General features: G+C 45.9%; 1 protein-coding gene across 1 annotated transcript in view; it reads left to right on the forward strand.

Moving 5' to 3' along the window:
• The first annotated feature begins 1,974 nt into the window (after positions 1–1,974).
• NWD1 (NACHT and WD repeat domain containing 1) overlaps positions 1,975–12,586 on the forward strand; it is a 70,510-nt gene continuing 59,898 nt past the window's right edge. Inside the window, 5 exon segments of the mRNA XM_007461102.1 lie at positions 1,975–2,008; positions 2,011–2,054; positions 4,211–4,327; positions 8,700–8,931; positions 8,934–8,996. Of these exon segments, the coding sequence (XP_007461164.1) occupies positions 1,975–2,008; positions 2,011–2,054; positions 4,211–4,327; positions 8,700–8,931; positions 8,934–8,996 (490 nt within the window).

The raw sequence follows: 12,586 nt of genomic DNA on the forward strand, positions 1-12,586 counted from the left end.
CATGGCTCCCAGCATCGCACGGCCTCCATCTGCACACCTGGACCCAGGCTCAACTTTCATGGAGCCCCAAGAGACCCAGGTGTTTGGGAGGCTGGCTGGTCCCTGGGCCCCAACACCAAGCGCCAGGAAACCACAGTTGCTATGGTGACCGCTGAGCTCCCGGGGTGAGGAGCTATTGGTTGAGGGGCAAAAGGCTCTGGTGCCTGGAGGAGTCAACATCCAGGGGCCTTGGCTGGGAGGCCACTGTCCAACATTCCCCCATTAGTGCTTGCAGACCAAGCAGAGCAGTGGAGAGCCACTGGTTCAGCCCCCTGGGGGCGCTGGAGGCGACAGAGCATGCAGGTAGCCGAGGGGAGCTGAGAGAGTGAGATGGGAGCCCTGCTCCAGATGGCCCTGCCTGGCTGGCCTCCTAGGAAGGCCATCTGGCCACTGGCGTGAGGTCTCTGAGGCCCAGGTCCTTTCCTGGGGAAAGACTGTCCAGGTGGGCGGGCAGCATGAACGTCACGGCCCTCAGCCCGGGCACCCGCCGGCGGCCTCTCCAGGGTCAGTCAGGCCTCCTCCCGGCACTTCCATCCAGCAGTGTGGCCACCTTCATCAGCTCTATCGTCTCAGGTAAGGGACTGGGCAGGGCTGAGAGCTCAGGGGATGCCAGGGCAATGGGCATGGCTCGCAGGGTCCTCTAAGAGACCTGGATGTGAATGCAGCTGGGACAGTGACCCACGTAGGAACTGGTGAGGGAGAGCCTCCCTGACCCTCTGTTTCCTCCTCCATAAGCCAGGCTCAGAGCCTGACTTGACAGAGTTACTCTGAGTAGCAAATGATATTGCAACAAATATTAATGATGAACATTCTACACTCTAGGCTTAAAAAGTGCCTGAATCTTCCTGTAGCTACAAAGCTCTGCATGAAGGGGACCCTGTTCACTCCTCAGCTATATCTGTTTGATTCTCACTTCACCCATGTGTTGTAGTCATACTGGGCTCCAGCAGGTCCTGGAACCCATGAAGCCCCAGGCCCCATAAGCTGTAGTTATTCAAGTTATGTGTTTATTTAATGTCTGACTCCTCCAACCAGGCTGTAAGCTCCATGAAGGCAAAGACTACATGGTGTGTGCTGGCAAATGTTTAATAACCTCCGGATATTAAAACGAAACCAAAAACACCTGATTTATACCAAAAACAAAATTTATTGAGCCCCTGGGTTGAGGGCTGAGAAATTATCAGTGACCTAGGCAGGCAGAGGTTTTTGACTTTGGGGAGCTTGCAGCCCTGCAAAGTAGCGGCATCACCCCCATTTTACAGAGGGGGAAACCAAGGATAGCCTGACACTTGGCACAAGGCCACACAGTGAAATCAAGTGGTGGAAAAAGTCTCAGCATCAAGGTTTACCCTAGGTAGGGCTGCCAGAGTTATAGCAAAAATAAAAAACCAAACCGCCACCACCAGCCAACAAAACCAGGGCTCCCAGTTCAACTTGCATTTGAGATAAACAACCAATAATCTTTTAAGCATAAGTATAACCCAAATAGTGTGCAGAGAGGGGCATACTTATGTGAATAAATGATTTGGTGTTTATCCCAAGTGCAAGTTGAACAGGGCTTATCAGAAATGCAAATTCTGGGATCTATGGAGTGGGCTATACTTATGCTATCAAGTTTTTCATTGTTTATCTGAAATGTAAATCAACTGGGTGTCCTGTATTTTATCTGGCAATTCTAACCTAAGGTGACCAACCATCCTGGTTAGCTGGGACTGAGAGGTTTCCTGGGATGTGGGACTTTTAGCAGTAACAACAGGAAAGTCCTGCGCATAGTTGGTCTTTCTGGTTTTCCTCCTGTTTTTTGTATCTTTTGATTCACTGTGAAGGGTCCCAGTCTTGGTGGGAGCAAATGAGGCTAAAAGCAGAGCCGTGGGGCAGGGAAGAGTTCTGGGTTCTTCCTATTCATATCCTCCTTGCCACTCCTTGCAGATATGGATGCAGAGAGGGAAGCCCTACAGAGCACTGCCTACCCCGTAGTACAGACCTTCTGCCAGAAGCACGGCCTGATGTCCGAGGTAATTGCCCGACTGTTCCTCACTGCCTCAGCGTCAGGGAATGAGGGTGTGCCACCCGGGCAGTCACACGGGCTCTTTGCTTAGAGGGACCTTGTGCCAGCGTTACACCATGGAGGCTTAAAGTCCTCTTAAAAAAGGAGAGTGGAGGGGTCGTGGCCACAGGCACTGCGGTCAGCACAGGTGGTGTGGCACAAAATACTAGGAGTGGCTGCCTTGCGACCCTGCTCCTTGGGCGTGTCACCTTTGTTGTTGTTTTGTCCTGCCTTCCCAGGCTCTCCCTGCACTGGGGCAGCTTCGGGGGCATCTAAGAGGGCCGTGGGATATCCGGGGCGGGAAGGCAGGTGAGACGTGCCTTTTTCCTGGGACACTAATGGTGTACCAGCTGGGCAGTCACCACGGGCCGCAAATAGAGTGCACCCATCCCAGGGCGGGGATGTTGCTGCCTGCACATTTCCAAGCGGAAACCAACAAACTGTCTTTGGAGTCTCAGCTTCAGGTGATGCTGCCTTCTTGCCATTTACGACTGTCATCCATCACACCAACGGCCCCCACCAGCATTTATATATTACTAAGAAAGAAGCGGTGCTGTGATGGGAATTTGACTCTGCCCGCCACTGATCATGAGACATTCAATGGCAGAGACGCTAAAAAGGAAAACATAGGTGCTGAACACCGATGAAACACCCCGTGTTCATCCCTTTAATGTCCACCAGGTGCTGTGTGGCTAACACACTAAACATCCTCAAGGCGCAGTCGGAGAGACAGTGGCCCAGAGAGATGAAGGTTCTTTTCCAGAGCTGGTGGCTAACGCTTCTTCCTTCTCCCCTTCCTCCTCCAGCCACATCCAGTTCTGTACTCCTTTCACCCCATGCTGTAGTTTATTAGGAATTTTATGACTTTCCCTCTGGACAAATGAATTTAGGGAGGCAGGGAGAGCATTCTGATTCCCATCCCCCTCTCCTCACCCAGCTTTCTGAGGGGTCAGCTTCACTACTTGAATTGAACCCTTCTGCCTGGCCGGCTTCTGCCTAGCAGGCAAAAATGGACCACGAGCGTGCAGTTGCCAAGGAGACTTTGCCACACCTGATTCTGGCCAAACGAAAACCTCCTTTGCAAAGAAAGCTCTGCGAACAAGTGTGGACATGTCGTCATTTTAAAAGGAACAGTTTGAAAATGCCCAAGCTCTTTAAAAAAATTTTTTTAATGTTTTTAAGTAAATTTTTGAGTTCAGAATTTAGATTTGCAGGAAAGTTGCCTATGGTACAGAGTTCCCGTATGCCCCACACCTACTTCTTCCCCTATATTGTAAACATCTATTATCAGGGCATATTTGTCATAACTAAGAAATGGACATTGGGACGTTACCATTAAGCAACCTCTGGACTTTATTTGACTGTCACCAGGTCTTCTATTCGTGTCCCTTCTCTGGTTGAGGACCCCGGCCAGGGAACCCTGTTACGTTTAGTTGTCACAGCTTCCCACTCTCCTGTGGCTGGGACAGCTCCTTGGTCTTCTCCTTTGTACCCATGACCATCACAGTCTTGGGAATAACTGCCCAGGTGTCCTGCAGGATGTCTCCAATCTGGGTCTGTCGGATATTTTTCTCTTATGGGTGTCATTCAAATTCTTTTGATCCAGACATCCCTCTTTGAGGAGAGGCTATCAAAAATTACTGAAGAGGGGCTTCCCTGGTGGCGCAGTGGTTAAGAATCCGCCTGCCAACGCAAGTGACACAGGTTCGATCCCTGGTCCGGGAAGATCCCACATGCCTCAGAGCAACTAAGCCCGTGTGCCACAACTACTGAGCCCGCACGCCACAATTACTGAGGCCCACATGCCCTAGACCCACGTGCTGCAACTACTGAGCCCGCGTGCTGCAACTACTGAAGCCTGCAGGCCTAGAGCCCGTGCTCCGCAACAAGAGAAGCTATCTCAGTGAGAAGCCCGCACACCGCAATGAAGAGTAGACCCCACTCTCTGCAACTAGAGAAACAACAAAGACCTGACACAACCAACCAACCAATAAATACATAAATTAATTAATTAAAAAATTTTTTTTAATTACTGAAGAAATTTTACACCTTTATCAAAGGGAATTAAAAAAAAAATCACCCATCCTACCACCTTCCTGACAAACCCACGCTTGTTATTTCCAGGTGGTTGATCTGAGGTGGGGTATACGGAACAACGAGGCCACCAACCACATGACCACGGAACTCTGCTTGGAGGAGCTTGGCTGGTGTCAGAAAACATCCATAGGGCCAGCTTTTGTTGTGAGTCTCTTGGGAGGGATGGATTAGCTCTTACTTCTCATTCCACCACCAGGATATGGCCCCTACCTCTTATCCAAACCCGTCAGTGGAGGGAAGTGGGCAGCATTTCTGCTATCATACCCAATCTTCCATAGCCTGCCTATGGCAGACATTGCTAATCAATCACAGCACTCCTTTTTCTGCGGAGCTAGCTGGGATCCAGACATTAGCAGTCAAGTAGAAGCAGCAGGTGAGTTGGAGAGCAGAGTGTTGAAGCCCAAAGGGATCTTAGAATTTGCTCCAAAACTTCCCCCGGGTTTTTCACCTCATTCACTTTGTCTGGGGAATGTTGAGGTCCTAGAAAACCACAGAGAAAGTGGAAATCTACAGGGTATCAAAAATTTTTTTCTCCAATGTGCCCCATGGTGTTGGGAGCAGACTCTGTGGCCCTATCTGGAGCCGGCCTCAGGGGTAAACTTCCCCCCTAGGTGAGACCAATCAGGGTCTTCTCTCGTCCCCAACTACACTCCCTCTGTCACCAGAACAACCCCCAGCTCACAATTAATGGTTTGGGTTATTACCAGCAAATGATATTCCAGGGTTTTGATTTATTACATCACCAAGTTTCAGATACACCAAGAACTATGGCATTTTGGCTCATAAATCCTAGAGCAGGGGTCAGCAAACCACAGTCTATGGGGCAAATCTGGCTCCCTACCTGTTTTTATAAATAAGGCTTTATTGGCACGCGGCCATACCCATTCATTTACATATCGCCCAAGGCTGCTTCCCAGCTTCAATGGCAGAGTTCAGTAGTTGACACATAGACCGTCTGGCCTGCAAAGCTGAAAATATTGGCTATTTGGCCCTTGTTGGAAAAATTTGCCTACCCCTGTCCTAGAAAGTAAAGACGAAAAAAGTCAAGACAGTAGCTTTACCCAATACATCTTAATCACAAACAAGCTTTGAGCAGCTCCCAGAAAAACCTCTCCTGGAGATAAGAATGTAGGAATTAGGAGAGGGTGGTCCCCATATGAAAATGGTTTTCTAGGGAAATAAAGACAAATAGATGAGGCCTGTTTGGCCTTAAAACTGCACTGCCCAATGCGGTAGCCATGAACCACATGTGGTGATTTAAATTTAAGTTAATTAAAGTCAAGTAGAATTAAAATTTCACCTCCTTGGTTGCACCAGCCACATTACAGTGGTTCAGTTGTCACTTGTGTCAAGTGGCCAGCATATTGGACAGCAAGGATATGAACACTTCCAGCACTTCCAGAAGTTCTAGGGCTGCCTTTAGAGATTGTCTCCTTAAAAAAAAGACTAAGACCTGGCAGCAGATGCGAAAAGCTTTCTTTATTACGTATCAAGTTTTATCTATACAGTTACCATTGTGTTTTCATTCTTTTGTTCTATACTTTTTTTTGTATGCTGGCATCAATCTGTCTTTTTTTTTCCAATCTTATTGAGATATAATTGACATCCAGCACTGAAAGTGTACAGCATAATGACTTGACTTATATGTGTTGTGAAATGATTATTAAATAAGTTTAGTTAACACCCATCTGCTCATATAGATATGAAAAAGGAAAATGTTCTTCCCTAGTGATGAGAATGTTTAGGATTTAGTCTCTTAGCAACTTTCAGATATACTGTACAGCAGTGTTACCTACATTCATCATGTTGCACGTTACCTCCCCGGGACATATTTATCTTATAACTGGAAGTTTGAATCACTTTATTTTATTTATTTATTTATTGAAGCATAGTTGATTTACAATTTTGTGTTAGTTTCAGGTGTACAGCAAAGTGATTCAGTTATACATATATATTCTTTTTCAGATTCTTTTCCCTTATAGGTTATTAAAAAGTGTTGAGTATAGTTTCCAATTTTAATTATTGCTTTAAAATACATCCTAACGTTTGAAAGACTGTACCATCTGGCTTACGTATCTCCTTCACACATTTTTTTTCCAGTCTTCTAATTTTGCTGATGATTGAGCCTGATGATTGATCATTTTGTTGCGTTTCAAAGAAAAAAGAAAAGAAACAAATTTTGTAAAGAAAAAAGAGAGGTGGGGAGAAAATAAACTCCAGGAAGAATTCGATTTTGCAACTCAAATTGCAGGCAATCAAAAGCACAATGCAGAGGGATCAGCAACTGTGAAAGCTGGAGGTGAGAATGAGCACATTTATTATAGAAACAGAAAGGTCAGTGTGACAGAAGCAAAATGGAAAAGGGGATTAGTGGTACAAGATAAACTTGGAGAGACAGGGAGGGGGGAACCAATTCACATGGGCCTTATGGGCCAAAGCTAAGGGTTATGTTAAGTGTCATGGAAAGCCTTCATAGACGTTTTATTGTTTGTTTTTGTAAGCAGAGGAGTGATGATAAAATACAATTTCTGTTTTAAAAAAAAAAACAAAAAAACCACACAATGCAGCTTCCAGGTGTCATGGGGGATGGGGGACAGGAGGGAGGATGATCTCTGAGCTTCCCCCAGGCCCAAACGGCCCAGGGACCTTGCAACTCCTTCCAAAATCTTAGTTATCAAGATAATTAATATTTTGATGCAATGTTTTTTTTAATATCAAAATTGACCCCCCAAATCCATGAGGAACAAAATATCAAATTCTAAAGATAGGATCCACCCGGCACTTTGGAGACCCATGTTCACCTCCCCCCCTCATCTGGCCCTGCTCCCTGGCTGCTACTGGGGACAGTCCTGCCCCCAGGGCCACATCAGAGCGTGAGATTTGGGCAGAGCCAAGGGAGGCCTTCATTCTTGTCACAGCTCTATTGCTGGGACAAGCCAGCACCTAGTAATAGGTAAACAAGGCGTTTCCTGTGGCTGTCATAACCAATGACCACAAATGTGGGGGGCAGGGAGCTTAAAACGACAGAAATTTATTCTCTCACAATCTGGAGGCCAGAAGTCTGAAATCAAGGTATCAGCAGGGTTGTACTCCTTCCTAGCTTTCTCAGGGTGAATCTTCTTGTCTTCCCCAGCTTCTGGGGTCTCCAGGTATTCCTTGGCTTGTGGCTGCACTCCCCCAGTCTCTGCCTCTGTTGTCATATCATCTCCTTTTCTGTTTGTGTCAAATCTTCCTCTGCCTGTCTCTTGATAAGGACTCTTGGGATTACATTTCAGGCCCACTTTGATAATCCAGGATAGTCTTCCAGTTTTAGATCCTTAGATAAATCATGTCGACTGAAAAATAAATGCACAACCTAAAAGTTGAGTTATGTTTTATTTGGTGGACATTCTTAGGACTTCAAGCCTGGGAGACAGCATCTCAAATAACACAGAGACTGCTCCAAAGAGGAAAGGGGGAAGCCAGGATATATAGATAGGAGTTTTTGCAACAAAGACCATGTAGTAAGAATATCAAAAGATTACTGTTAAAGAAAACCAGATATCTTAAGTTAAGGAATTTATTGCTTTCCTATGTATGGGAAGATGCAAGAGTTTGGGCTCACTGAAATCATTCCTTTGATATGCACCTCAGCTATCTGGGGCCAGCATCCTGTGCATTCTCATCCTGAGTCTCCTCAGGGTGCATCTTTGGGGGTGGCTGCGGTGGCAGACTCCTTGACGGCAGGCATCCTGTTTCCCTCCTGAGTTTCCTCAGGGCTCACCATCAGGGAGGCTGTAATGTGATGGTTCGATGGCTGCAACATCCTTTGTTTACTGGCATGGCAGGCAATATTGTTTCACTCACGAGTGGAAGATCAGGAGAAGGATTTATTATGACTTGCAGCAAATAAGGGGAACACCGGGGACCTTTCCCAAAGCAGTGTCTCCCCGAACAGCAAAACTGGGGAAGTTTGAAGCTCAGGGTACATGTATATTCATGAAGGGGCTTGAACAGAGGAGAATTCAGCATAGAATTGGGGCAAAGGTCCACAGAGTCCAAGTTTTAGTTGATTGAAGTCAGGAGGGTCCACATCATCATTCTCCCCTCCACGTGGGTAGGGGTCTTAGTTCCTGCAGAACTCAAAGATATATTATATGTATATCCCTTGAGGAGGAGCTGGGACTCTTTTTTACCACTGGACTATTGTTTCTTGAATGCTTTCCCATTATTCCTGCATTCCCTCACTTCCCTTAAGATCATTGATTACTGAGATGTGTTCAAGGACAAGCATTGCAGCCAGGCTTAGATCACAAAATGGCTTAGGCCAAAATGGTTTCTCTTATGTCAAGAAAGCCATTGCCGGTACTCTTCCTCTGGGGACCCACTAACCTATCTGCTTACTTTAATATAATTATCTCCATGGTACAACCACCAGGACCACTTTAAGGGCTCGGCATGCCTCACCCAGGGTCACAGATCTAAGTGCCCAAGCCAAGATCTGAACCTCTACTCCCCACACCCCTGTCTCCTCCAGGCCCTCGTAGGTGACCAGTACGGCCCCCGTCCCGTCCCCTCGCTGATCGAGGAAAAGGAGTGGGAGGCGCTGAAAGCTCAGCTGAGCGCCAGGCCACGTGACCTGGAGCTGGTGGCACGCCGCTTCCGGACAGACGAGAACGCAGTTCCCCGCACCTACCTGCTGCAGACCCTGAGCAGCGGGGAGGCCCCTGGGCCCGAGGAGGCCACCCTGATCTCTGCATTGCGCTCTGGAGCCAGGAGGCCGCCAGGCTGGGCCTCATCACCCAGGAGAAGTGGCACCGCTACCACCGGTCAGGTGAGGCTGCCGGGACTCCCCTTGCGGGTCCCCAGGAAACATCCACCCGTTTAAAATACACATCACGTTTTGTCCCAACGCCACAGTCTGCATTTCTATAAATGCCAAACCAACCTAGCTCCCGGAGCCCTAGTTCTGAGAAAGATTATTTTTCTGATCCAACAAGAGTTAAGTCAAGTCCTGGTTAATTTCAGTCTCTTAGGTTTCTTCTCTCCTTCCCTGGCTCCTTTCCTTTTCCCAAGCAGGCTCCTGGCTTTGGGGGACGTGTACTACGATGACCCCATCCCTGTTTGCCTGGGACTGAGCCACTCCCACGATGCTGGACTTTTAGGGCCAAACCCAGTACAGTTCCGGGAAAATTGGAAAAGTGGGTCACCCTGTGTGAGTCGAGAGCCGTCCCCTGCTAAGGAGTCATACTTCATCAATGTACCTGCCTCTGAGGTGAAAACTGAGGCAGCGGAAGAAGGAATCTCTTTTGCCCAAGCGGGAGAATAGGGATTCCCCCCTGTGATTGTCTGAGTCCACCACCCAGCTCCCAGCTGGTCCCTTACCTCTCACCCCTGGCCTTGTCCTCTGCCCTTTCCATCCTCCACACTGGCTACCAGAAAGATTTTCCTAAAAATGCATTGTGATCAAGCCATTGCCCCACTGCAGGCTGTCAGCAAGAGATAGGTTCTTATTATTATTTATGAGTTAGTAATGTCAGCTTATGGATTATTAGTATGTCAATTTACATCACCCAAACTATTAAATATATGAATTTACATCACCCACACTATTAAGTGTATGAATTTATATCACCCACAGTATTAAATATGTGAATTTATTTCACCCACACTATTGAATGTGTGAATTTATATCACATACACTATTAAGTGTATGAATTTATATTACCCACACTATTAAGTGTATGAATTTATATTACCCACAGTATTAAATATATGAATTTATATCACCCACACTATGAAATATATGTATTTATATTACCTACACTATTAAATATATGAATTTCTATTTCCACACTATCAAATATATGAATTTATATTACCCACATTATAAAATATATGAATTCATTTTATCAACATATTAAATATATTAATTTAGTTAAAGATATTGAATGTAGTGATATTTATTAATAGTATTTTAATTTTATTAAAATATATGATTATTATCTATTATATATATACATTCTAGTAAAGACATACCAATTTTAAAAATTTTTATTTCAGGATAATTTTAGATGAACAAAAAAGTTACAACATTATAAAGCTACAAAGATAGTGTAGAGTTCCAGAAGGTTCTTCACCCAGCTTCCCACAATGCTAACATCTTACGTGGCCGAGGTACATTTGCCAGAACTCAGAAATGAACATCAGTATTTAATATTGGTGCATGACTAGTAACTAGACTCCAGACTTTATTTGGATTTCCTCAGTTCTCCCATCAATGTCTTTCTGTCCCAGGATCCCACATTGTATTTAGTCCTTCGTCTCCTTAGGCTACTCTGATCTGTAACAGTTTTTCGTGACCTTGTTTTTCATGACCTTGACCGATCTGAGGAGTACTGGCCAGGTCTTTTGTAGAATGTCCCTCAATCTGGGCTTGGCTGGTATTTTCTCATGATTAAATTGGGATTATAGGTTTTGGGGAGGAAGACTGCAGAGGTAAAGTTCCCTCCCCATCCCATCGCATCAGGGGTACCTGAGGCCTACTTGACATCACAGGTGATCCTAACCTTGACCCTTTGGTTAAGGCTAGTAATGACATACCAATTTTTTTTTTTGTCCCTACTGTGCGACATGCGGAACTTCCCCAAACAGGGATCGAACCCATGCCCCCTGCACTGGAAGCACAGAGTCTTAACCACTGTACCACCTGGGAAGTCCTGACATATCAATTTTGAATACACTTTTATATGGATAATAATGTTAAGGCTACTGTTTCTTGTGTACTTACCATGTTGCTATTGCTTGCTCTATGACACAAAGCCAAGTGAGCTAATTGCTCTCATAGAGATGTCTGACATTGGGACTGTAATCAGCATCTGGGGTCAAGTATGGGATGGGCTGGGATTTACATCTCAGCCCTGCCCCTTTCCAGCCGTATTGACTTTTGGCAGCTTGGACTCTCCTTTTCCTCATCTGTAAAATGGAAGTAGTCAGAGGTAGTACCTAATGGAGTCATTACAGGGATCTAAAGGGTCTTCTCCCGGCCGTGATCTCATTCAACAATGAGATCTCTAAGCAATCATGTCAAACCTCACCCATTAAGAAGTCCCACTTGAAACAATAGAAACTCCTTGACGTCAGCAGAAAGCACAAACAGTTGTGGAGTTCAGGGGCACGTCATGGACGGCATCTTCAGAGCATATTATTTTCCAGGCACCTTGCTCAACTTTTTTTTTTTTAATTTTTATCTTGAAATAGAGATTCACAGGAAATTGCCAAAAGGAAAAAAAAAAAAAAAAAAGGAGGAAGAGGTATCCTTTACCCATTTTCCCCCAAAGGTAACATCTTGCAAAACTAGAGTGCAATATTATTACACAACCAGGAAGTGGATATTGTTACAATCCAGAGAGAGCACACTTGTACAGACACCATTTGTGTGTGTGTGTGTTTGTCTCACCCATTTCCTTCTCTGCAATTTTCTCACCTGTGTAGCTTCGAGTAACTACCGTGGTCAATACACAGGACTGTTCCCTCACTGCAAGGATCCCCCCACTGTCCCTTTAGAGCAGCATTCACCGCTTCCCACAAACCCCAGCACTGGTAACCACTAACCCATCTCCATCTCATTTATTTTGTTATTTCAACCATATCATAGAAGATAAGATCACAGACTGTAAACTTTTGAGTTTAGTTTTATTCCTTCAGCATAAGGTGCTCAGCTTTTCACAAGCATTATTTCATAGAAAATCCTCACAACAGCCCCTTCAAGGTTGGACTAGTACACGCATGTTACAAGGGAGGAAACAGAGACTCAGAGAGGTGCAGTGATTTGCCTAAGGTCACACAGCCTGCTGGTGGCAGAACAGACGGTCTTGGATTGGTTCATGCCAAAATGTGTCCAAGAAGGATCCTGTTTGGGGACTGTTAGCTGCCTTCGTCTCTGACCTTCACTCATGGGGCTGAGGGGCATGTGAGGTCAGTCCAAGGAGGACTTTTGAGTGATTCTTGTCTTTGGCTCTGAGACTGAGTCCTGTCTCCAAGGGCCTGACTCGCTCAGCTAGAGAGCTGGGATCCTCTGCTGAGCCCAGGGAGGCTTCAAAAATAACTCCTCAAGTTTGACTGCTATTTCAAAACAATGGCCTCCAGGGAGAAGTCAGTGTGAGCTCTTGGCTCTGGAAAATACAGGTCCTCAGGGCAGCTGCTGCATGCTCTGGGACAGGGGTCAGCAAACCATGGCCCAAGGACAAAACCTGGCCCACTGCTTGTTCTTGTAAATAAAGTTTTATTGGAAAACACTGGAGTGCATTCATTTGCATGTTGTCTGTGGTTATGCCAGGTGAATCTGGAACACACTAAGCTTGAGAACCAATGTTTCCATCCCCAGAATGTGTCTATTGAGGGGGAAATGGAACAGGACCTGCT

This window comes from Lipotes vexillifer, unplaced genomic scaffold (assembly GCF_000442215.2).
Source record: "Lipotes vexillifer unplaced genomic scaffold, Lipotes_vexillifer_v1.1 scaffold469, whole genome shotgun sequence".
NCBI lineage: Eukaryota > Metazoa > Chordata > Mammalia > Artiodactyla > Lipotidae > Lipotes > Lipotes vexillifer.